Genomic DNA, 26,459 nt, shown 5'->3' with positions numbered 1-26,459 from the left:
TCCAACAGTTAAAACAACACAACGATGGACTGCATTCACATGCATGCACTAATCCAAAGGTACGACGAGGACAAAAAACATATATAAACTCAATAACATATAAATCAAATCTCGCAACACACGCCATACGAACAAACATAACTGGTGACGAATCATGAGTATACGGTTATGACATCGAAACCAAAGTCCAATCATCCCAATTGAAGAGCCAAGACCAAGTTAGATCAAATGTTAAGGTTTTGCTCACTGTTTTCTTCGATTACCGTGCATCAGTTCTTGCCACATGGTCGTATGCTCTATAAGTAGTATTATATTGAAGTTATGTGCAGCTTGCGAGAGGCAATACAAATAAAACGTCACCTTAATCATGCCTCAGCCACCGCATTTGCCAGATTTGGCCTCCTGCGACTTTTTTCTGTTTCCAAGATTGAAGACACCCATGAAAAGACAGCGTTTCGCGACGTTTGAGGAGATAAAAACTGAATCGCTGGGAAGTAAAGGACATACCAAAAATTGCATATGGAACTGCTTCGAGGATTGAAGAAGGGAGACTACTTTGAAGGGGTGAAATAGGAAATGATGAACGAATACAATTTTTTTTTAGAAAAATGAAGTCACCTTATTTTTTGAACAGACAGCGCATATGCAGAATAAATGAATGAATGGTATTTCATTTTATACATTCTTTTTGGAGGTGATACCTAGCTTTCAAAATAATCACAGCAACATAAATGAAACTCAAAGTTTGGATTTTCATTTCTGTAATTCTTTTATTAGTGAAAATAGTTAACATCTTGCATCTCTCATTTTTCTTTGGATTTGTTTACACTTTCACTTAAACCTACTCATATGAATTTACAATTTCCAATCGAATCATGTATTACCAATATATTAAAATAAATTATTTCAATATCTGAGTCAAATTGATGACCTCAATGATAATCCACTGATTCATTGAAAACTTTTTCGATTTGTAACATTTGAAAATAATTTTTTGAAAAATGACATTATTTTTTTTTGAAAAACGATCCAATGGTTTTGCTACCCAAGGCAGCTTTTGTTCTCGCTTTATCTTTTGCAGACTGAATGGGTTTTTTCGTTACTTTAATTTCGTCCCTGCTGGCTTTCAATTCGCTTAGACAACTGTCTCCTTCTTCAACTTTATTTTTCTTCGGATTTGTGAAAATCATTTCACTTTTTCGTTTGGATCCTTGTTTATTTTCGTTATTTTCTGGGGACAGATCAAGATACCTCAACAACTTCTCACTTAAATCATCCACGAGGTATTCAGATATAATTTCATGTGCAAATCTCAAATAGTCGCCGATATCACATTCTGAAGATTCGATGAATGTTTCCGAAGTTGCTGCTCCTTTCAGAACATTAATATTTTTCTGTTTGATTACTTCTGCAACTCTACTTGTTTTCTTCTTCAACCAGGAAAGTGTTTTTTCTTCGTTGTATTTGTAAGCAAGCAACTCTTCGTCTCCCTGAAATTAATAGAAATAATAGGTGACAGTTTCTATGTTTTTTACGACTCTCTGCAGTTTCGTCCTATATGGACATTGTCAAACTTGAACAATAAACTAACAATGATTCATTACATTCGCTAATATATACCATTCAGGTACTTGACATAGTTATGTATGACATAGTTCAGGTATGACATAGTTACTTTCATTATAGAACAAAGTATTAAAAAAAAAGTGTTTGTAACAATTTTTTTTAATAAGCAATTAAAAAAAAATTGAAAAAAAGTTTTTTCAAAACCTTCAAGAACAATAGAATTTATGATTGAAAAAAATAAAAAACGGTTCCTTAAATTTAATATTCAGTTGCAAAAAACGATTGTTAATTAACAAACGCATTTTTTAGCAACATAGAATTTTTTTTAAGAAACCATTTTTTTTTCTAAAAATCATATTTTTTTTCAGTTAACATAATGCAAAAAAAATTTCGAATTGCTTATAAACAATGTAATTGTTTATAATAAATGTATTAACAATAGCTGTAAAAAAATTTAAAAAATATCATTATAAAATTATAATTGTCAATTGTTAAAAAAAATAGAAAAAAACATTTTTTTTATTTTGGCAACGGTAATCTATTTTTTTGCCTATTAAGGATAACTTCACTAAAGGAAAAAATGCCAGGGTTTTGGTTTAGTAATTATAGGGATTTTTATATTAACTTTCAATTCAGAAAAAGTTATTAATCAACAAATTTATAATTAACGTTAAAATTGGTATAAACATTTTTTGGCTGCGGATTATTGTTTATTGATATATCCCAACATTACATGAATTTTTTCATTCCTTAATATTTACATTTAATATGAATAAATATTTTTTTTTGTTTTTATGTCAGAGTGACGAAAGGCGCGCGGAAGCCAGACTATCCGCTTTTGGCCCTATTTTCAGGGCTCTGTAAAAATTATAAATAATCGAGATTCAGTTCCGGGAGTCGGGACTTTTTTTACGCAAATTCATTACGCATTTTCAAATCTTTTTTCAAATTTCGTAAATTTTGAAAATTTCCAACATACTGTACAACGAGTGTAAGCCCCTCATTTTAGACATATTAGACCAAGCCAAAGTAGACCATAATATGACTTCCTTTGAAGTTTCAACAGCTTTCGATATGTTCCTGAATCAGAGCTACCTACAGTTCAACAACAAATTCTATAAAGAGGATTCAGGTTTACCAATGGGCTCACCTCTTAGTCCACTTTTAGCAGACATATTTATGAACAACTTGGAGACCACGATAGTAAACTCCGACCTGGGTAAAAAACATATTTATTTTTGGTTATGATATGTAGACGATATTCTTGCCTGTTTCAGAGGTACTACACGACAGCTGAACCAATTTATGACATTGAGAACTTGATAATATACCCATTGGGAGTAACATCATTGAGAACAAAAGTAGCCTAAAATTTTTAGGAGTACATATCAATAGTAAACTAAAATTTGAAGAACATATTTATGCCTTGTATAACAAAATGTCCTCAGAGTAGTCGCAAATGAACTTGGTTTAACAGCAGCTAAGACTGTTTATTTTTCTTTGGTGGAATCTCACTTGAGATATGGAATTCCATTTTGGGGAGTAAGTAGTGGTTATCTACTTCAAAATATTTTAGTTTTGCAAAACAAGATATGTGCAAATCAAAACGTACAGACTCTTGTAGATTAATCTTCAACACTCATGGAATTCTAACAGTGATTTCTATCTTTATAATGGAAACAGTTAGTTTAATTAAAAAATATTCAAACAATTTCAATCTTCACTAATCCATTATGTGACAAGGCAATCCAACAACATCAAGTTGCCAATACCTAGTACATCATTCATAAGAGATTCCATTATCTATAATGGTTGCAAAATGTTCAACCATTTGCCAAAGAATATAACAGAAATAAAATCTTCACAATGCTTCAGGAAAGCTGTGAAAAGTTTTTTAAGTGACAGACCATACTATAATGTACAAGAATTTTATAATGATAATTTAAAAAAAAATATTTTTTTATTCATTTGATATTTACCAGTATCCTGTACGACTTATATGTTTATATATATATATATATATATATATATATATATATATATATATATATATATATATATATATATATATATATATATATATATATATATATATATATATATATATATATATATATATATATATATATATAGATATAATATAATATATAGATATAATAGATTAAGTGAAACTTTGTCCACAAGATCAATCTTATGACAATAAAGTATATTCTCTCTCTCTCTCTTTTTCTCTCTCTCATTCATGAACAATCTCAATAGCAACATTCAGTTCACACTCGAAACACAGATAGAGAAACAAATAAATTTCTTAGACCTGGCCATTTCACACAATAAGAATAGATTCGAGTTCAATGTTTTCAGAAAACCTAGCTATACAGACATCACCATCCCAAGCGATTCTTTCCATCCAGACAGTCATAAATTAGCAGCCTACAATTCAATGCTGCACAGAGCATTCTCACTGCCTTTATCTGCAGACAATCTAGCTAGGGAAATTGAACACAGATAGGTCAAAATAACGGTTTCAACGCAGATACTATCCAGAAGTTAGTCAGGAAACAAAGCCGGAAATTCACTTGCAGATTAATATATCCTCAGGTCAAACAACCAGAAATCAAGAAATGGGTAACGCTAACATATTTTGGAAAAAGAACAGAAATGATCGCGGGTTTCTTCAGAAAAAACAATGTGGAAGTAGCAGACCACATGCTAGGTTATCTCATTTCCTTTTCAATGCCAAAGATAAGGTCGACAAGTTGGAAAAATCTGGAGTTTATAAGCTTAAGTGTCCGCAGTGTAATAGTGTTTATGTGGGACAATGCGGACGAAATTTCCAAAAACGGTATGCTGAACATGAGAGGTCCTGCAGACTAGGAAAAAATGATTCGACGTTTTCAAACCATTCCTTGACATGCAACCACAAGTTTCCAAATCTAAACGATACAGAAATTCTGCACTATGCAAGGAAGGGTTGCAAACTCAATTATTTAGAATCCTTGGAAATTCACAAGCATAAACATTGCGGGTGCAGCCTGTTAAATGACCAAATCGATTTAATTTACTCTCCGGTTTTTAAATTGGCTCATGCACATTGTGAACTGTAAATTCAGGTACTCAATCAAGTACCTGAATGGTATATATTAGCGAATATAATGAATCATTGTTAGTTTATTGTTTAAGTTTGAGAATGTGAGAGTGTAGGACGAAACTGCAGTAACGTTATTTACAAATAAAAGTGGTAAAAAATATAGAAATTTTCATTTCTCTTTTCATCATGATCTCCTACCACGTAGTAACGGCTACATCCATCAATTTATAGAAATAATAGGTTAGGTTAGGTTAGGTTTCGACAGATAGCAATACTGCCAACCTTGTCAAAGATTTTCGAACACATAATTGACGAACAACTAGTGAAATGTTTTGATATGAATAATCTTCTGAGTCTTCATCAATTTAGATTTCGGAAAGGAAAACCGAACTCTGATGCAATACACTTTCTCGCAAATAGTATAAAAGACGCCTTTGATAACCTTTTATTCAACACGGATATTGATGAGCTCAAAAACACTTTTGAGGAAATCAAAAACAGAAATTCTTCTAGTATCGACGAAATATCTGTAAGAATATTAGAAAATCTACCAGACGAAGCATTTCATACTCTAGCAGAAGAAATAAATAAATCCTTTGCTAGTGGTGTTTTTCCGTCATGTTTGAAAACAGCCGTTATAGTGCCAATCCATAAAGGAGGAGAGCTGGAGACTCCTTCAAATTTCAGACCAATAGCTTTACTATCTTTCAAAAGTTATAGAAAAAATTGTAAAAAAAAGATTATTGGCATTCTTGAACCAACATAACATATTATCTACAGTACAATTCGGTTTTCAAACTTCTAAATGCACAAGTGATGCAATTTTCAACTTTTTAAATGAACTGTATGTTGGCCTAAACGATGGAAGAGCTATCGGAGCAGTATTCTGCGATTTTTCAAAAGCATTCGACTGTGTTAATCACAGAGTACTGCTCAAAAAATTATATTGCTCTGGATTCAGAAGAGTGACACTCGACTGGTTTGCAAGCTATCTTTCGAACCGAAATCAGATTGTCAAATTGCTGAATTGTTCCCCTGATATCTCAAAAATAAACTGGGGAGTTCCCCAAGGATCCGTTCTTGGTCCAATTCTTTTCCTTATTTACATTAATGACCTTAGTAAGATTGATATACATGGAACCTTTACCGTGTTTGCAGACGATACCACCATACTATGGCATAGAAGTGATATAGAAATTCTGAAAGAGCGTATCTTTCTAGACTTACAGAAAGTTAAAACCTGGTGTGACTCAAACTATCTTTGCTTCAACGGAAATAAAACCAAAATCCTGACCTTCAAGTTCAATTATGAAAATCTGACCTTGAATGAACAAATCATAAATAACAATACCAGCATAAAATTCTTAGGTATATACATTGATGATGAATTACGATTTGATGACCATGTAAGGACCATAAACAAAAACCTAGCCCCGGGCTGCTATGCAATCAGAGTTATCACTACGGAACTCGGAACAAAGGCAGGCAGAATGGCTTACTTTTCTCTCATTGAATCACACTTAATGTATGGTATTTCGTTCTGGGGTTTTTGCTGTTATCAGCTAATGAGCTCAGTATTTGTCTTACAAAAAAGAGCTCTCAGATATTGATCAAAAGCTAAGTCCAGAGATCACTGTGAACCACTTTTTATAAAACATGGAATTCTGACCCTATACAGTATTTTTATTCTTGAGACAGTGTGCTTGATGCATAAGAAAAAATCCAATATGACAATTGTAAGACCATATAATACTCGTCAAAAAGACGACTTACCCCAACCGCTACCAAAAACGACATTAACCAAACACTCTCTCATATTTGAGAGTAAAAAACTCTTCAATCACCTGACGATGTCAGATGACGATGTCTAACAGTCCTTCTTACAGGTCACTGTTATTTGAATCATCATATGCAGAGATTTGGACTGTCGGAAGACAGTGTGTGTCGCCTCTGTTTGGAAAATGATGAAACAGCAGAGCACATACTTTGTGCCTGCCCCGCTGGGGACCGAATCAGGTTTTTATAGTTCGGCAGAGCCGTACGCTCACCATCTGACCTGAAAGACCACTCCCCATACAAACTAATCAGCTTCGTTAAGAAGCTGGGTTTATATGGCCGACTGAATAGGTGTGAGCCACAATAAACCCTTATGGGTTGCGGTGGAGGGTCGAAAAGATCCACTCACTTTGGACCTAACCTAACTATTCTATTAGTCTATTTTGTAGCTATGGTCATCTTGGATTCCCAATGATACAGAATTTATTAAACTGCATTGTCATCAAAACTAAATGTGTGTACTAAATTTTAGATCAATCTGTCAACAGAAAGGGGGTCAAATTTCAATTACTGAATTTGACCCAAACAAAAAACAAAAATAGAACCGTTTAAAAATACATGACATTAATGTGTGTGTGTGTGGTTTAAATTTTTTGGCTTTGGGAGAACCAATTAGCAAGACTGTTTTAATAAAAAACTATTTGAGAGTAACATTGAATAGTAGCTCAAACATAGATTTTTTTCCCCTCGTTTTTTGCTTCTGAATTTTCATTTCTGTTTGTTTTTGTATTCATTTTTTTCTTTTCTTTTTTGTTTTTGCATTTTTATTTCATTTTTTTGTCTTTTTTCTTTTGAAATAAGTGTTTTTTCTTGATTTGTTTTATATTTTTGTTTTCCTTAATTTTTTTTGCTAATATTTTTCTTTCTTCATTTTATTATTTTATATAGACTTTTTTTTTATTTTTTCAATGCGTTTGTACATAATATGATTCAATTTCTGTTTACATTTGAATATATTGTTGGTAGTACTATAACTATATTTACAATCAATCATTCATACTTTAATTTTGCATCTTATTAGATGATTGTATAATAATTTGTATATACAGGGCTTTTCATGATGAGCGTTAATTAGCCGTTTCTGATAAAGTATTCAACGGATCAACCTGAAAATTTCACAGTATGCATAAATCAATATGACCTACACGCCTAAAATATTTCAGACGAAGCGGCGTTGTCGCTTCTACTATGAAGTAGCAGCTTCTTTGATTTTTCAAATGGAACACCCCGTATATAATATCATATTATGATTCATTATCACTTTGTCAACAAATTCATATACTATTTCCCTATACCTATCTATTACCGTTTAGAAGATATAAATTAATTTCGATATTTTTTTTACCAAACATGAACTTTTATAAATGCTGATAATCTTGAACTCTCTTGCACTAAAACGATCTAATTTGAAATGGAGTGGAGTGATACTATGAGGATCTTCACTCCGAGTCATATTTTCATTTGCCTCATACAGGGTCTTCAAAAAGTGCAGATACTTTGATCTCATGAAAAAATTAGTGGAACTCAATTTTTTCAAATGGAACACCCTGTATATTTCAACATTTTTGAGCTCTACATCCAATTTTAGATTAAACTTTGGTACCTACCTTAGAAAAAGTTACAATTTGTATACATTCAGGTATTGGTCTCTAACCTACCACAGTACACATTAATATTTTTTAATAGTGTGCTTTCGAAAAATAAATAAATCAATTATTTAACGTCAGACTTTCGTTGGTGGTTTTGACTGATTGTGATAGCTACCAATAATAATAGAATAATGTCAAGATTGGGTTACAGTAATAAAGGATTTCTTGAATTTATTAATAATTTATGGTGAGTTCAATAGAATTGCAAGTAGAACATGCCGAGTATTTCATGAATGATATCCACAACTTCTGAAGCCGAATAATAATGTGATAAATCGACTACTAAAAAACTGTAGGTTGAATGGAACCTTCCGTCCAAAAATCATTCGTAAGAAGACTAAAGTGGATGATGATGACAATGGTATAACAGTTTTGGGATACTTTCATGCATTTCCAAATGCTTTTCTGCACGAGGCTGAAAGGGAGATAGGTATACCTTACGTGACAATTTGTCGAATTCTTAATAAGCATAAATGGCATCCCTATAAGTTCAATTGTGTTCAACATTTAAAAGAGACTGATTTACCTCGTAGAGTGGAATTCTTTGAATGGTTACTTGTCAAGACTCAAGAGGATGAACATTTCCTTGACAATATCATATGGACAGATGAGGCCAAGTTCACCAAAAATGGAGTTTTCAATAGACACAACAGTCATTATTGGGCGCCAGAAAATCCCCAGGTTTTCAAGAAAGATGGCAATTCAATGTATTTTGTGCCATGAAAAATGAGTCAATTTTTTATATCGAAGATTTACTGAGGAATGGAATTCAAATGATTTTAAATAATAGACCAGGAAGAGAACGCGTATGGTACCAAATGGATGGTGCTCCACCCCATAATTCTCATTCAGTCAGCGAAGCTTTAACCGAAATCTTAGAAGACAGATGGATTGATAATAATGGACCTTTTCGTTGGCCTCCTAGAAAACCAGATGGCAATCCATTAGATTATTTCGTGTGGGGTTTCATTAAAAATATGGTTTACTCTACTCCAATAACAACAATGGAAGATATGAAATCGAGAGTTACAACTGCTTTCAATAGTTTGACTCCAGACTTGATCAGAAGCGCTACACATGACAATCTTTTGAAGAGATTACATGTTTGTTTAAGTAGAGGTTGAGATTTGTTTGAACATATTCTGAAATACACTGACGATTAAATTATCTCATTAATTTATGGGTTTATTATTTTCAGTTCGTGTTTCAGCGTTAATAAAACTATTGTTTGAAGAGAAGTTTCATTCGATGGTTGAGGAGTATTTTAATAATTATCTTTTCATTGTATTATATGTGACTAATTGAGAAACATCAAACGAAATCTGTTTTACAAAAATGAGTGATGAACAAGGAAAACATGTCAGTTTCCGTTTGAAACAGTTTATCTCGAAAACGGTTCAAAATAGAAATAGTATTATCTGAACAAAGTTAATCTAAAATTGGATGTAGAGCTCAAAAATGTTGAAATATAGAGGGTGTTCCATTTGAAAAAATTGAGTTCCACTCATTTTTTCATGAGATCAAAGTATCTGCATTTTTTGAAGACCCTGTATGAGGCAAATGAAAATATGACTCGCAGTGAAGATCCTCATAGTATCACTCCATTCCATTTCAAATTTGATCGTTTTAGTGCAAGAGACTTCAAGATTATCAGCATTTATAAAAGTTCATGTTTGGTAAAAAAAATATCGAAATTAATTTATATCTTCTAAACGGTAATAGATAGGTATAGGGAAATAGTATATGAATTTGTTGACAGAGTGATAATGAGTCATAAGATGATATTATATACGGGGTGTTCCATTTGAAAAATCAAAGAAGCCGCTACTTTATAGTAGAAACGACAACGCCGCTTCGTCTAAAATATTTTAGGCGTGTAGGTCATATTGACTTATGCATACTGTGGAATTTTCAGGTTGATCCGTTGAATAGTTGGCCAGAAACGGCTAATTAACGCTCATCATGAAAAGCCCTGTATTTCTGTTGTTTGAAGTTAACATACAATTTAAGTTTATTGGAAAAAGGATATTATGAAATTTCAATTCAGAGTAAAGGGTATTTATACTGTGGATGTGGTGTGAACACTCCAACATGATGTGATTGAGATCGCCATAACGTCCACACGAGCATAGGGGATTATCTGTTAATCCAATTTTGAATTTGTAAGCTGGGCAGATAGCGTGATTTGATCTTAAACGGTTTATTGTATTTATGTATTTTCTGTCGCTCTCTATACATGACATTAAAATGCACACGATTTTTGAAACATCTTAATATTTTTCAGAGATTCAAAGTGAATACTATAGAATAGAAATTTTTATTAAAGAAATCACCTTTCTGTCTGATACCAGGTTCAGATATTCCAAACCACTAGACCCCAGCAATCTCTCTGTTTCAGGATACTCATCATCTATCAGCAGTTGTCTCAAGGGAATAGCTCGGGTAGTGCAATGTTTCCGTAAATATGGAAGAACTGAAACATTGAAATTCCACAATAGAGTTTACTGTAACCTACAAAAGTGATATTTCTTTCGAAATTGCAAACAAAAGTTGGGTAAGAGCCTTCTTTCTGGCTATCACTTCTCCATTTTCTTCTCACAGCTCCATATCCAAAAAATTGTGAAGAGGTTTCAAAGGAAGGCAGAAAGCAATCAAGTTTAAAATAGACTCTTTACAGAGATGTGTAGATCAAGTATAACAATTACTTTCAGATATGAACAGGGAGAAAAAGCCCTCTCCAAACAACTAAATTCATATGAACATTGAATTACAGGAGTGAAAAAATTCTTTCGCAACTACCACTTTTATATGAACAAAATAACTTTTTTCTATTGAGTTTGTAATTCAAACATCCTTTAGGGAATTGCATCAGATTTTTCAAAGACAATATACAAGCACTACAGGATAATCCTGGAGGTGCTCTGAGAGCGGTGACTGTGTGAAAGTAGTGATTCACATTGGATGTGAAAGTAGCGATTCACATTGGATTTGAATCGCTGGAGATGAAATTCATTTGGAAAAACGTTCTTAGGAAGTTTATTCCACATAAACGCAGTTCTTCAAATGAAAGAGTTCTTAAACAGTAAAGTTCGAGATGTACTGAGTTGAACCTCAAAACGATGAGCAGCCACAGTCCGTCACTTACATCTGATATGTACGCTCTGGGTGAAATCAAATGTGCCAGGTCACTTGAACACCTCCCGTAGAAGTATCTATAAAAGCCATTCAAATTCAAATTTTTTATTTGGTTCATAACAAAGCTGCAGCTTTAGAACATGTCACAAAATATCATCAATTTAACATGTTCCAAAAGTAAAATATAAAATCTTCAGAAAATACAGTGCAATAAAAATAATAATACAGTACATACATACAATCGTGAACGGCATCTTTGTTCTATGGTCCAGGGAGTGAATGGAAAAAGTCATTAATACCATATAGGGCCATTCAAATACAATTATCCAAATGTTCATCTGTAAGTCGATTGCGATATTTGTTCTTAATAAACTTCATATTGGAAAAATAAGATTCACACAAATAGGTTGAACTGAATAATGCTTTCACTTTCAAGGCAACACGGCATAGAACTGAATATTTGTCTTTACTTACAACAGGCCAGATACATTCAGTACTTGAGACTAACGATTTTAAGGCTAAATCATTTTGAAACTCAATGACTTCCATTTCTGTTGCAGCGATGTCTTCGCCAAAGTTCTGCATAACACAAGTTGCAAACTGTTGGATATCAATTTCCATAAAGGGTGAAACAACAAACTGCGCTACTAAAACCATTTCATTGAAATCCTTAAAACGATTTTTGAAGTTATTCTTCAGGGTAGAAATTATTTCTACATGATATTTGATGTCATAAGGTTCTAATGGATTTTGAGATATTTTTTCTGAAATAGGAAAATGTTTGACATCGCTGTTAATTAGGTTTTGTTCCCAAAACTCATTTTTGATAAATGATTTTATATCAGAAATCATTTCCGCTAGTTCTTTGTCTCTCCCCTGAAGCTGCAAATTAAGTTCGTTTAATTTCTCTGTAATGTCCACGACAAAACCAAAATCTCTAAGCCAGATTGAATTTTCTAGTTCCGGAGTCGGTTCATCGCGTTGTTTGAAAAATTGAACTATGCCAGATGGGACATCATTAAAACGTTTCAGCACCCGTCCTCTACTTAACCATCGGACTTCAGAGTGAAGGAGTAGGTCCCCGTATTGACAGTTAACTTCATCGGCCAAGGTTCTGAATAATCTTCTTTGTAACGCTTAAGCTCTAATCTTGTTCACAATTTTTACCACCAGTTTCATAACGTTTAGTTTCAGGAAATTTCCACATAATGCTTGCTGATGGATAATGCAGTGGTAACAGAGAAATTGCGGAAAAGTTTCATCTTTACGACATAACGCCACCAGACCCTTATCACAACCCACCATAGCTGGAGCGCCATCGGTTGTCAAGCCTACCATTTTCGATATTGGAATTTTCTCGGAAGAAATAATATTTTTTAAATGAGAAAACAACTCATGTCCAGTAGTGTGTCCTTTCAGTGAAATGAACTTCAAAAGATCTTCTTTAATCGTAAAATCACTAAAAACCATCCTGACGAACACGGCCATCTGGGCAGTGTCAACGACACCTGTTGATTCATCCAGTTGAAGTGAAAAATAAACACAGTTACCTAAGTCAGTTCTTAACTGTAAAAAAATATCATTGCTCATTACTTCTACACGTCTCATCACTGTATTAGCAGAAAGTTGCAAAGATTTTATAGCTGAAACTATCTCGTCTTTATTTCTAAAGTTGGCAAATAACGAATCAGCAGCTTCTAAAAACTCCTATTTTATCATTTCCCCGTCTTCATAAGGTTTCTTTTTTGTGCAATTATCTGGGACACACGGTACGATGCTTCGGTTGCAGCCTTATTTTTGTCGACTGTTCTTAAAAATATTGATTGTTGTCCAATTAACTGCTTTTTTAACTGTTTCAGTTTCTCCTTTCTGGCGGCAGAATGTAGTGGGAATGATTTTTCAAAATTAGAATGTATCGTTTTATGATGTCTCTCAATATTTCCTTTTTAGCAACGGAGACCGAAGTATTACATAACAAACACACATTTTTATCTTCAACTTCTGTAAAAAAGTATTGTTCTTTCTATTCCGAATGAAAGTGGTATGTCTTTCTTTACCTTCTTACAACTGCTTGCCATAATATTATTTTTGTTATTCTCTACTAACCCAACCGCTGGACGTTGGTTACGCGTTCAGTTTTAAACTAAGCGCAATGTCGCCGCGCCGTGCGTATTTATCCCGTTCAAAGCAATCCAGATCGTTTTCGAACACTAACGTGCTGGTCCGGCTGGTCGGTTCTAGCCGATTCTAGCTTGATGGCGTCAGCGGCAGATCGCTCACCGCAACGTTGCCGCTGTTTATGTTTAATATTATGACAATTAGATTTTTTTGTGGAATTTACGGAAGCTTCTCTGATTTTTGCAGTTTGTATTTTTTAAATTAAAATCTTTGTGAGAGCTACAGAATTGTCTCCGCGAGCTACCGATAGCTCGCGATCGACAGGTTGACGACCACTGATTTAGACAATAGGTAGAAAATACCTGCAAGAGTGTTAATGTGTCCCCAGTTTGTTTTCCAAAATTCATATTGAAATCTCCACATAACATCATATATTTCCCTCGGCTTCTATAAAAGTCCAAAAGTTCAGTCAGTTGGAATTGGAATATCTGGAATTGGAGTGGAATGGAATTGTCTATTCTGGTACTATTATATCCGGTTCAGAGACATTTATCTTTTTAGAGAAAACCTATGCATGGGTTTTCATGGTACTGAATTTAACCTGGTTACTTCCACCCCAATTCGAAAACACCTCTTGTTTCCCATCAAGATATGCAACCTCCTGTCGCCGCAACCAGATGTCCTGGAATCCAAATGTAATGACGAGAATAAGTCGCTGATATCAATAAAAATATGGTTGGAGATGATATGGATCCCTGGAAACACCCAGGAAACTGGAGAGCCATTCACAAAAATGATTCGACCAGCCATAGCATCGAAGTTAAACCTGCAAACCCTCATGCCACACACGGTCAAAGGCCTTAGAAATATCAAGCGCAACAGCTCTTGACTCTCCATGTTTATCGATTGCATTATTACAAATATGGGTGACATACGATAGAAGGTCACCTGTTGTCTTTGTTTTCAAAAGTCATATTGATGATGACTCAAGATGTTGAAGCCTTCCAAATATTTAAGGATATGGTGGTTTACAACTTCCTCCATGATTTTTGATATAACTGATAGCAAAGCGAGCATAGAATGAACGCGAGGAATCTTCCAAAAAGAAGGAAAAACCCCTTCCTTGTAAGACAGAATGAATATTATTATTAATATTAATCTGAGTAAATCCTCTGCTAATTGCAAAAGCCTCAGCTTCGCGACCTTATTCGTCGTTGATATTTGAAAATATGAGCTATTCTATATTGTGGACATTGAAGTCACCGAATATGGAAACTTTGGCACTGGGATGGAAGTACTTTTCATTTCATGTAGTTCAATATGTATTTGGAAGTAGTGGTTTCGAGAGGGCTTTTTTTCTACCGGTTTGTTTCTGAAAGTAACTTCTATGCTCAGGTTCATTTTGAACTTCCTTCCTTTCTCCTAACTTTCTTCCTTCCTTCTGATGTTTCCCACAATTTATGTTATAAAAAAGGGAAAGTGGACACCAAAAAGTTTTTTTTTCCCAAAAACTAATCTCCCCAAAGAAAATACCTATTTCAATTTAAACAAACAAAATCTTTTTTTGTTACATTTAAATAACCTTGACCACATATGTATATGGAAAACAATATGTATCTTCAAAGAGCAGCAAATCGGACATACAAGGAAAATACACATGGTGTCCCACAAGGATCTGTTTTGGGACCACTCTTATTCACCATATATATTAATGACCTTTTCTTTTACATGTACCCTCATGATATGGTGTCATATGCGGATGATGCTACCTATTTCTCATCCCAAAAAAATATTGATAGTCTCCATACCACTATCAACCAAATTGAAGACAAAGCTGAGATATGGTACAATTATAATAAGCTTAAACTAAATAGACTGAAAACTCAAACCATTATCGTCTCCAGTCAAAATAATATATGAACTGGAAGTTGTGTAAATCTTTTGGGAATCCAACTAGACGACTTGTTAAATTGGTCCACTCATAACGAGAATATATGTAAAAAGATATCGTCCCGTATATTCCTTCTGATGTTCTACTTAACATCTACTATTCTCTGATTCATAGTAGAATTTCTTATGGCATTATTTTATGGGGTAATTCCAGTTCAGCAATACATGTTTTTCGTTTACAAAAAAAAAGCATTGAGAATCATTGCAAATGCTCCAGCATTCGACCACTGCCAACTGTTGTTCATGAAATATAATATTGTGCCTCTGCCATCTTTATATAAATCAAATCAAATCAAAATATACTTTATTGTCTGAAGAACATAATTCTCATTGACAAAGTCGTTTACAAAATAAAAGAACAAAATAACACAACAATCACCTTTAGATATATATCGATATGATAAATAGTGAGGTAGAAAAAGTGATAATAATTATAATTGGACTACGATAGACGCACATCTGAGTCAAAGGAAATTTGATACATTATCCTCGTACTGGTCAACAAAATATGAAATATGAAATATAAAATACAAAATATGAAATATAAGTACATGAAAATAATAAAAATGATCACAATTTTATATACATATATACACATACATACATATACACATATACATACATACACATACACACACATATACATATATAACTCTAAAACACTCAACAACAACATGTGCAATTATACAATGCATGTACATAAAATATTAAAATTGTCACAATAAAAATTTGCTTTGTACGAATATTAACAACAAAGAGGTGTAAATATAAAATGAAGTTCATATAAATATAAATAAAATATAAGTATCACTGAAACAAATTAAATAATAATGTATAACGAAGTCGAATTTCACGCATTAAAAGTTCATACAGTAGAATTCATCTAATGAGTAGAAAGCCTTCGTCAATAGAAGTTTTTTTACGGTACTTTTGAATTGTTTTTTGCTATCTAAAATTTTTATCTCATTTGGTAGGTGATTGAATAATTTTTTACCATTATAAAATATGGAATTTTTTATTTGTGTCGATGTTGGAATTGGTAAGGTTATATTTAGTGCTTGTCTTGTGTTGTATTGAGACAATTCATGAGGTTTGTTTTTAAATTTGCTATGCATGAGACATACTGATTCTAAGATAAAAATACAAGGTAATGTTAAGATTTTATGTTTTATAAAGAGTGGCTTGCAAAAATCCCGGAATTTAGCTTTGCACATATACCTTACTGCTCGTTTTTGCAAAACAAAAATCATATTGAAGACATATCGACTACATGATCCCCAAAAACAGATTCCATATCTCAAATGTGAATCGATTAAAGCATAATACACACTTTTTGCCATATCTATACCAAGTTCCCATGAAATGGTTCTTACAGCGAAACATCCTGATGCCAATTTTCTTCTGAGTTTTTCAATGTGACTTTCGAATTTCAATTTATCATCTATATATAAACCCAGGAATTTTGTTTCCGACATATAACTTATCACCTGATTTCCTATATGAAGTTCTTGAAGATTACATTTGAAAGTTAGGATGTTAGTTTTTGATATATTGAAAGACAACCTATTAGCATCACACCAATCTTTAACTTTTCTAATATCATTCTCAATCATTTGATGCAATTGTGTGCCATTTTTATCATGCCAAAGTATTGTGGTGTCATCTGCAAATTGAGTGAACTCTCCGGAAATATCAATTGAGGCTAGATCATTTATATAGACTAAGAAAAGGGTGGGTCCCAGAACTGATCCTTGAGGTACCCCCCATTTAATTTCTAATTTGTGTGATAAGTTGCCTTGAAGAAATACGCTTTGACTCCGTCCGGATAAATAAGACTCAAACCACTGGATTGCTACATCTCTAAACCCATATTTCTCTAATTTTTGCAACAGAATTTTGTGATTAACACAGTCGAAAGCCTTTGTCAGATCACAGAAAACTGCTGCTGCAACTTCCCTATCATTCAGATTCAGGTAAACGTTTTGAAGAAGGTTGAAAATTGCATCATTTGTTCCTTTCCCTCTTTGAAATCCGAATTGTGTAGAAATAATAGTGTTATGCTTATTCAGAAAGGCCATTATTCTTATATATTTCATTGTTTATTGGAGATACATAAAAATAGCCAAAATTATGAAACACTCTCCATAACCATGAATATAACACCAGATCTGGCTTCTTATTGAAAATACCCAAATTTCGTTTGACAACATCCAAAATGAATTCTTTAAACTTGAATTTATATAATAAAATTCCGTCAAAATTAAGAAGTCTTAATTTTAGTCAGTTCTAAATCAGAATGAAACAATATTTGAAATCTAAATGTTTTTACAGTGTGCAAGAATATTTACAAAATGATTTATGACATTATTATAGTTGTATATAATAATAATATATAAGAAAGCGAAGTTTGTTGTTAATCTTGGTATAGAATTCTTGTTGCAGATTTACGATATTGTTAGCCTTTTTTAAAATTGTATGTTTATGCTATATCTATTATTGATTTATATTTTATATTTTTGTTTTTTTAATATCTAAAAATTTGTTCAGAATTTGTGAGAATTAGACTGTTATATATATATGACCTGCTACAAACATTACGTAATGTAGTTAAATAAACGAAATTATCTATCATAAGATGCGCATCTTGCACAACATTCGATTACGATATTTAAACGCTAGCCGCGAGCATACCGACACAGTCAAGTGGACGTTACAGTGCAGTACGCGAAGTGATTTAGTAAGGCGATAGACATTCACAATAATAGTTGAAGTTTTAGTTGAAATGTTTGTTGTATTTAAAGTATTTAACAATATTAATGAATTCTTATGTCTAGTGACTACATTACTAAAAGATGAAACAATTCTGGTACTTATAAGTAAAAATATGTAAGAAATCTGGTACTTACAAAGAAAATGGTAAGGTAAAGAAAAGCTATAGCCTTTTCAATTGATTTTTAAAGACCTGAATCAACCAAGCTACTTTGAAAAGCATCATAAAACACATAAGTATGGAAAAAGATTTAGGAATGATTTTTTATATCCGATACATAAAAAATCTCTATATGAAAGAAGTACTGTATACAGTGCTATTAAATATTTCAATTCTCTGCCACAGGATATAAGAGACATTGGGTTGGCCAGCGGTTTTCTGAAGTCTGTGAAAGAATTTTTATGCAATATAGAGCCTTATACTATAGATGAATATTTTAACAGTGTATGTTAAATTTTATCTTATCAACTCTATACTTATATGTGTATGTGACGTGTGGTATTCAAATTTTGTATCTTATAAATCTTTTATAATTTTGTTCACTGACGTATTTCTCGGACAATTTATTTCTTTCAACTTTTTTACAAGATTTACATATACTCTGTAGAAATAAATGAATATCTATCTATCTATCTATCTATAGTATGGGTCCCGTATAACCGAACAATATTCAAGAATGGATCTTACGAAAGCACAATATAAAATCTTGTTTGTTTTAATTGAAAAATCAATAGAAATTCCCAACACAAAACCTATCATTTTGAGACTTCTTACCACAATTTCTGATACTTGAAGATTAAAATTATTTTCGCTATCAAATTCAACTCCCAGATCGCGAGTAAATGTTTCTCTTTTAAGAGCTTCGTTATTCAATTTGTATTAGAAGAATATTGGACTTGTAATTTTTTAGCGAATGAAATTATTTGACACTTATCAATGTTTACCTCTAACAAATTATTTCTACACCACATGGAAAAAGCTTTGAGATCTTTTTGAATTAATTCAGCACCTTCCTGGCAAGTAATTGCTCGATAAAGTTTGAGATCACCAGCAAACATAAGAAATTCTGAATATTTGAAAACAAACTCTATGTCCAATACAAACAAGTTGAACAGCAGTGGGCCTATATGGGATCCCTGCGGTACCCCTGATTGGCCGTAGATGATGTATCTCCGTATTTTACAGACAGAGTTCTACCACTTAAGAAGCTATTGATTACTTGCAAAATATTCCAGTCTATAGCAAGCGCTTGAGTTTTAGATATAAGTAGGCCGTTGTTGACTATGTCCAAGGCTTTGGAAAAGTCAGTACAGACAGAGTCAACCTGTAGCCTCCTCTCAAGATTTTCAGTATAAAGAGCAAGATTGGTACAAGTGGATTTACCTTCTGGAGAAATCGTGTTGTTGACAACATTTTTCTTTCTCTCCTTGATCATAAATAAATTTTAAAAAATGCCAGCCTATTATAGTTCAACAACAGCAACTGTACAACTGTTGATTATTCTTTCCTGATGAGAGATGTTCTGATTCAGTATAGATTACTAGAAATTACATGAGATGCTATGCTTGCTATGTGATATTATTGACAATTTCAATCCTTCGATTGAAAAAGTATCAATATGCAATGAATTGATCAAAGTCATTTTTCAATTAGAATCATATTATTACCTAAGAAGATGGGGTCGATAGGTGTGGACAGATGTAACGTTCCATTACTTTTGACAGACTCATCAATAAACCATGATCTTGGGCCATCTGTGAACGTAAAAATTTCTTGCAACGTATTATTCCTTGGTGAGACCAAGAATTTGGCAGAATCATCTGTCTTTGGGTGTCTCAAAGTCACAATAGTAGGAGTTCCAGTTTCACAATTATCGAAATCCAAAGTGTCTTCTGAAAAAAAATAAATAAAATCAAATTCCAACGAATATCAAAGGATTATTATTCGGAAATCTCATATTAATTTTTAAAAAACACCAAAAATAGAATGCATATACAAAAATTACAAAAGTTATGAAATCTATGGTTCAGATTTCAACTACATATCGTGGAAATATGTAAACTAATGTAGACTCTCATATTTCTCACATGATTTATTTTTTATTTCTTTATTTTTTTACAGCATCACCTATTTTTACAGAATAATTAACAAATTCACACATATGTACCTACTATAGCTATCAGCTAGATGCAAGGAAAAATATAAAAAAAATAAAGGCAAAAATAAGCTAATCAAACACAATCTTTTCACAGTGCATACAGGGTGATTCAAAAGTACTTTGACAAACTTCAGGAGGTGATTCCTCACAATATTCTAATATGAATTGTCATAATAAATAAATGTCCGGAAACGCTTCGTTTCCAAGATACAGGATGTTGAAGTTTTATTTTTATTTTCGTTCTTTTCAAATAACTTTTGAAATACTGAACTTAATTAAACGAAACTTGGTAATAGGAGGTTTTTGAGGTGTCGAATTCGAACCTGATGTTCTTATTGCTCTTACTCGTAGGGGGCGCCACCTACACGTCTTTTTCTTTTTTAAATATTCATAACTTTTTTGGGCGTACTTCTAGCACATTTTTCAGTAAAAAAATCGATTCCTCTATCATATCTACGTAAATAAGTTACCCTTGTTACTAGTCGCTGTAAGCAACCGTTTTCTAAATATTTGGACTTGAAAACTTCAAGTCAATTATTTGATAACTGATGCATGTTGAAGTTATTACGAATATTTTGCATTTTTCACAAGAATGCTTTGGAAATAAATTTGACGTTTGTGAGTAGTTTTGGTAATTACATATTTTGTGACAGTTAGACGTTTTGTTGAAGTTTCTGTAAGTAGAAGTAGAAAACACTTATTTTGAAAAAATTGATTATTTAAACAATAATGCTCATTTAGCCGATATGTATTTCGTTTATGGCCTTGCGGATGGCAATGCGCGCGAAGCAAGAAGTATTTACCAGGGGCGATTTCCTAATCGAGTACTGCCTTCAGCTCCAACATTTGCTAGTCTCCACCGTCGTTTGGCAGAAACAGGTAGCTTTAAGAGGGCAGCTGATATTATTGGAAGACCACGAGCAGTCCGAACCCCAGAATTGGAAGAAGCTGTTTTGAACACTCTCGAGGAGAATCCAGAAACAAGCACAAGAGTAATTGCTGAAGCTGTCAATTCTACTCAGTCCACAGTTTGGAGAATTATCCACGATCAACAGTTTTATCCATACCATATTCAAAGGGTACAAGCTCTTTTGCCACGAGACTTTCCTCAACACATTACTATGTGTCAATGGTTTTTGAGAAAATTGGCTGGAAATCCTCAATATTTAAGATATGTACTCTTCACGAACGAGGCAAACTTCTCCCGAAATGCTATCACAAACTTTCATAACAACCATGTTTGGGCTCTCGAAAATCCTCACGCAGTTAGTAAATGGCATTATCAATATCAATTTTCTGTAAATGTATGGGCGGCAATAATTGATAATTACTTGATAGGTCTTTTCTTACTTCCGCTACGACTGAATGGCGCAACTTACAGACACTTTTTAGAAAATGAATTGCCGGGACTACTTCAGAATGTACCATTAGAAATTCGTATCCGCATGTGGTTTATGCATGATGGGGCTCCGGCCCATTTTAGCGTTGTAGCCAGGGAATTCCTTAACACAGTCTATCCAAATCGATGGATTGGTAGGGGTGTAGAAGAACCTAACCAGGCGTGGGCAGCAAGGTCCCCAGATCTAAACCCGATAGATTTTTATTTTTGGGGACATTTGAAGTCACTAGTTTATAAGACTCCAGTAGTGAACGAGGAAGATCTAAGAAACCGAATAGTAGACGCCTGTGAAACAATAAGAAACACACCAATAATTTTTGAGCGGGTACGAGATTCAATGACTAGACGACTGACTGCCTGTATATTCGCTGAAGGTGGACACTTCCAACAATTTATTTGAATACAATTTAGTTTCGTTTATTTTAGTTTATTCTACATATTCAAAATTTCCTGAAATAAAATGTTGACATTTCTTGCAAATTTTATTAAAACAAATACTGATTCTGCACCCTTGATACAAAAATAACTATTTCGCTTAAGGATGTCATAAAGGGACGTACCCAACAGTAATGACCTCTTCAAACGAGTAAAACGTCAAATTCATTTCCAAAGCATTCTTATGAAAAAAGCAAAATATTCGTAATAACTTCAACATGCATCGATTATCAAATAATCGACTTGAAGTTTTCAAGTCCAAATATTTAGAAAACGGTTGCTTACAGCGACTAGTAACAAGGGTAGCTTATTTAAGTAGATATGATAGAGGAATCGATTTTTTTACTGAAAAATATGCTAAAAGTACGCCCAAAAAAGTTAAGAATCTTTAAAAAAGAAAAAGACATGTAGGTGGCGCCCCCTACGAGTAAGAGCAATAAGAACATCAGGTTCGAATTCGACACCTCAAAAACCTCCTATTACCAAGTTTCGTTTAATTAAGTTCAGTATTTCAAAAGTTATTTGAAAAAAACGAAAATAAAAATAAAACTTCAACATCCTGTATCTTGGAAACGAAGCGTTTCCGGACATTTATTTATTTGGACAATTCATATTAGAATATTGTGAGGAATCACCTCCTGAAGTTTGTCAAAGTAATTTTGAATCACCCTGTATATAAATGTATAAACCTAAAAATTTTGTTGTTCCTGTATATTTAATGAAATTTTGATCAAGCATAATCGAATTATTTGAAGTATTAATTAGTATAATATATGAACATTCATTGAAATTAAGCCTCAACTGATGTTCATTAAGCCATATGAGAATTTCATCCAAATCATTCTTCATATAATTTTTGTATTTTTGTAACTGTCTGAAAAATATACAACAGTAGTATCATTAGCAAATAACTCAATTATACCATTCAATTTTGAATTGGCTAGTGAATTAGTATAAATAAGGAAAATAACAGGATCAAGGATGGTTTCTTGGGGTAGGTACACCACAAGTTATATTTTGAAAATGGCTTTTTTCATTACCTATATAAACATACTGTCTTCTATCAAACAAATAATTTTGAAACTATTCAAGATTACCTCTGATTCCAATATTGAATGTTTTTAAAAATATACTATGGTCAACTGAATCAAAATCTTTGCACTAATCGAGGAACAAAAGACAACATTTCTTATTTTCACCAATTTCCATTTGGATTTGCGACACAAAGTCCATTACCGCTCTCTCTGCGAAAACCATATTGACCTTTATATAGAAAGTTATTGTTTTCCAGATAATTCATCAGTTTCTCCAAGATTTTTCCAAGAACTGGAATCACATAAATTGGTCGAAAATTGTTTGAATCTTTTTTTTGCCACTTTTATATATGGGCAAAACCTTTGCAATTTTCATTTTATTTGGAACTATTCCACTTTCGAAGGATTTGGAAATGATATAAAATAAATTTGGCGATACTTCAGTTTTGATTGCCTGCACAATTTTTACAGAAATTTCAACAAATCCACATGCTTTGTTAGGACTCAGTTGATCAATAATATTCTCTATTTCAGATATACAAATGGGTTCAAAAACATAGATGAAACAATTGAAAAGTCATTAGATACTTTTGTTGTAGAAAACCTCTTTTTTTCAAAGATGAAAATATTTCAACCTTTTTCGTCATCGGGAAACATGCTTATAATTCAGTCAATTGGTTCTCGCCAATAGATAACTGCCAACCTTGAGTATCATATTTGTCACTATCAATTGTCGTATTCCGCCATCGGTGTTTCATCTTGCAAGTGGCAAGTGTCTCAATTCGAAACATCAGATGTCCGCCATTGAGGATGACAGTGTTTCATGTCACTGAAATTTTATCTCTTTCATACGCTGTCTGTTCAAAAAATGTGATGATTTTAGTTTTTCTCAAAAAATACTTATTTACTCATAATATTTTGAGACGACAGTAATTTCTAACCTGAGGTATCACAATAGCCTACATGCGTTATTCAAGTAGGTGGCAAATTGTCATTTACTCTTCATGTGGAATATTTACTCGTACAACTTATAGCCTATCATAATTGATATTATTTTGTTGATCGAACTCTTAGGTTTCATAATGTAACTGTTTCAAGTTGTAAATGAAAAGTTTAGTCACAAGAATTTATTTTGGAAAACATTCGTTTCAACTGAAACTTCCCAATGAAAATAAATACTTCTTACGATTTGAATACACCTTCAGAAAATACGTTTAAATGTGGTTTCCATAAAAAGTGACTTCCTTGCCTTAATGAAGTGGCTATTAAGAATTATTCTTTACTCGGTAATGAAGTTCTGAATAGATTATAGTTGGATTAGGCTATTACCATACCTTTCAGCAAAAAAACCCAAGAGTTTGTTGGTTCCTGAAGATTCCTTTTCGGGCAATTTTCTGGAGCAGTCTGCAAGCGACCCATTGAAGATTGTTTATTATGAAATACTGCTATAAATGTAGGACTTCTGGTCTAATTCTTCACTTTCATTCATTCGGAGTGCTCTACGAGTTTTTTGGAAATATCTAATAACAAAATCACCAAACTTTTGCAAATTTGAATTTCCTAACCCTTAAAATAAAACCGCCGAATTTCTTCTTCTTCTACTTCAGTAGCAAAATTTAACATTCATGCCTAAATCACAGAGGAATTACCACAGAACTATATGTGGAAATTACTCATCTGATTGATTGAAGTTGAACCTTCTATTTTGTGGGCTAATTGCCCTATTTTCCGTAGAGTATTAGGACTGGCTCAGACCTTAAGCTCTCTCAATTAAGACATTTCATATGCATCGTAACAAAAATCAGCCTTGGGCCCACTTTAGTGACTTAGAACCTTCAAGGAATGCTTCAACAAATGACAGATGTTTATATGTATCTACAACATTCACCTTTCATCCATGTTTTAATTTCACAGCCCAACAAAAAAATCCTCATTTTACTTTTCGGCTGGAAGATACAACAAACTTTCAATTTATATTTCAATTTTGAAGGTATAATGTATGAACGCTTCCATTGATTTACATTGTGACAACTTTTTTGAAGTGAAAGTAGGGTGTGAAGTATATTCGATGCAAAAAGTACTTCAACTTCTGTGATTATACAGACTGCATGTTCATAAATTGTGTCGTGTGCTCTTTTGTTATTTCCGCCTGAAAGGTACGTAATATATACCAAAAACTATAAAGTCCCAGTTTAGTTCTACAATTTACCCACTTCCAAACATTACCCACTTTCCATCACATAGACATCAAATTACCCGCAAATCGGGTAATTACTCGCACATTGGTAACCCTGCTACAATCATCGACATATCTGACATTGACATATCTAACATCTATGTTAAGGCTAATTCACATTACATCAAATTGCTGAATGACAATAATTATTTTGTGGAGTATATCAAAGTTTTTATCGACCTTTCTAGGTATTTTCAACTCTTACAACCTGAAGAAAAATGTAATTAGAGACTCTATACAGGCGTAGAAAATGCAAACTATTAAAATGTTTTATTAAATAGTCACTTTTATTCAATAATTCTGCCTATCAAGAAAATAAGTGAAAATTAATACAGATACTTATCTTTTAGTTTAGAGGCTAACATCAGTTTCAGTTGATACGTCAAGAAGAATACTTCTACCACGCCACAGTAGATGACTGCCGCAGTTACAGTTGAGACGTTTGAAGATTGTAACCAAAGAAGACCATGGCATAACCCGGAAACCAACCAAAACATTGATGCCAGCCGTGAAAGCCTACATTCCTATACTTTTTATTCAGTTTGAACTCCAAACATTCGTTATGGAATTGAATCAGATATCATTCTCAGGATTGCTACACGCTACAGTATGTGAAAGAGGAAAAATTTCATACATACTGACTTCTTCAATGGTGGACATCGATGCTTCGGAATAAGACACTTGCCTTATTGCCTACACATCACGGTGAATAGTTTCTTCTGGAATTAATTGTTTTTTCCTTTCTTTGGAAAATTCCCACATTTTTATATGAAGATAGAGTAGGCCAACACCTTTCTTTCCCAAGTTGAAAATATTTCGACCTTTTTCGTTGAAAATATGCTTACAAATCAGTCAATTGGTTCTCGCCAAAAGTCATTTCTGTACGTCTATCAATCAGATAACTGCCAACCTCGAGCATCATGTTTATCACTATTAATTGTCGTATTCCGTCATTGAAAATAAGTTTAAATATTTGGATGCAGGGTTCTTCACAAACCCTGGATTTCTATTATAATTTCTTTCTTTCCTTTGGGCAGTGGATTTGCTGTACATACTAGCGCCCTCACCGGTTGAACTTTTTTCCT

At 33.0% G+C, this 26,459-nt stretch overlaps 1 protein-coding gene across 1 annotated transcript; it reads right to left on the bottom strand.

Annotated features, from left to right (window-relative positions):
- Positions 1-744: 744 nt before the first annotated feature.
- LOC111516675 (ribonuclease H2 subunit B) lies at positions 745-24,772 on the bottom strand. The gene is made up of 4 exons (XM_074176642.1): positions 24,473-24,772; positions 19,780-20,004; positions 10,473-10,612; positions 745-1,490 (listed from the first exon to the last, which is right to left on the bottom strand). The coding sequence occupies exons 1-4, from the start codon at positions 24,555-24,557 to the stop codon at positions 1,008-1,010; spliced, it is 933 nt and encodes a 310-aa protein (XP_074032743.1). The 5' UTR covers positions 24,558-24,772; the 3' UTR covers positions 745-1,007.
- Positions 24,773-26,459: the final 1,687 nt, after the last annotated feature.

Source organism: Leptinotarsa decemlineata, unplaced genomic scaffold, assembly GCF_025532065.1.
Source record: "Leptinotarsa decemlineata unplaced genomic scaffold, Ldec_3_MD MMD2_tig00001973_RagTag_RagTag, whole genome shotgun sequence".
Lineage (NCBI taxonomy): Eukaryota > Metazoa > Arthropoda > Insecta > Coleoptera > Chrysomelidae > Leptinotarsa > Leptinotarsa decemlineata.
The sequence above is the reverse complement of the archived record's forward strand: the minus strand, read 5'-3'. Positions and strand labels throughout refer to the sequence as shown.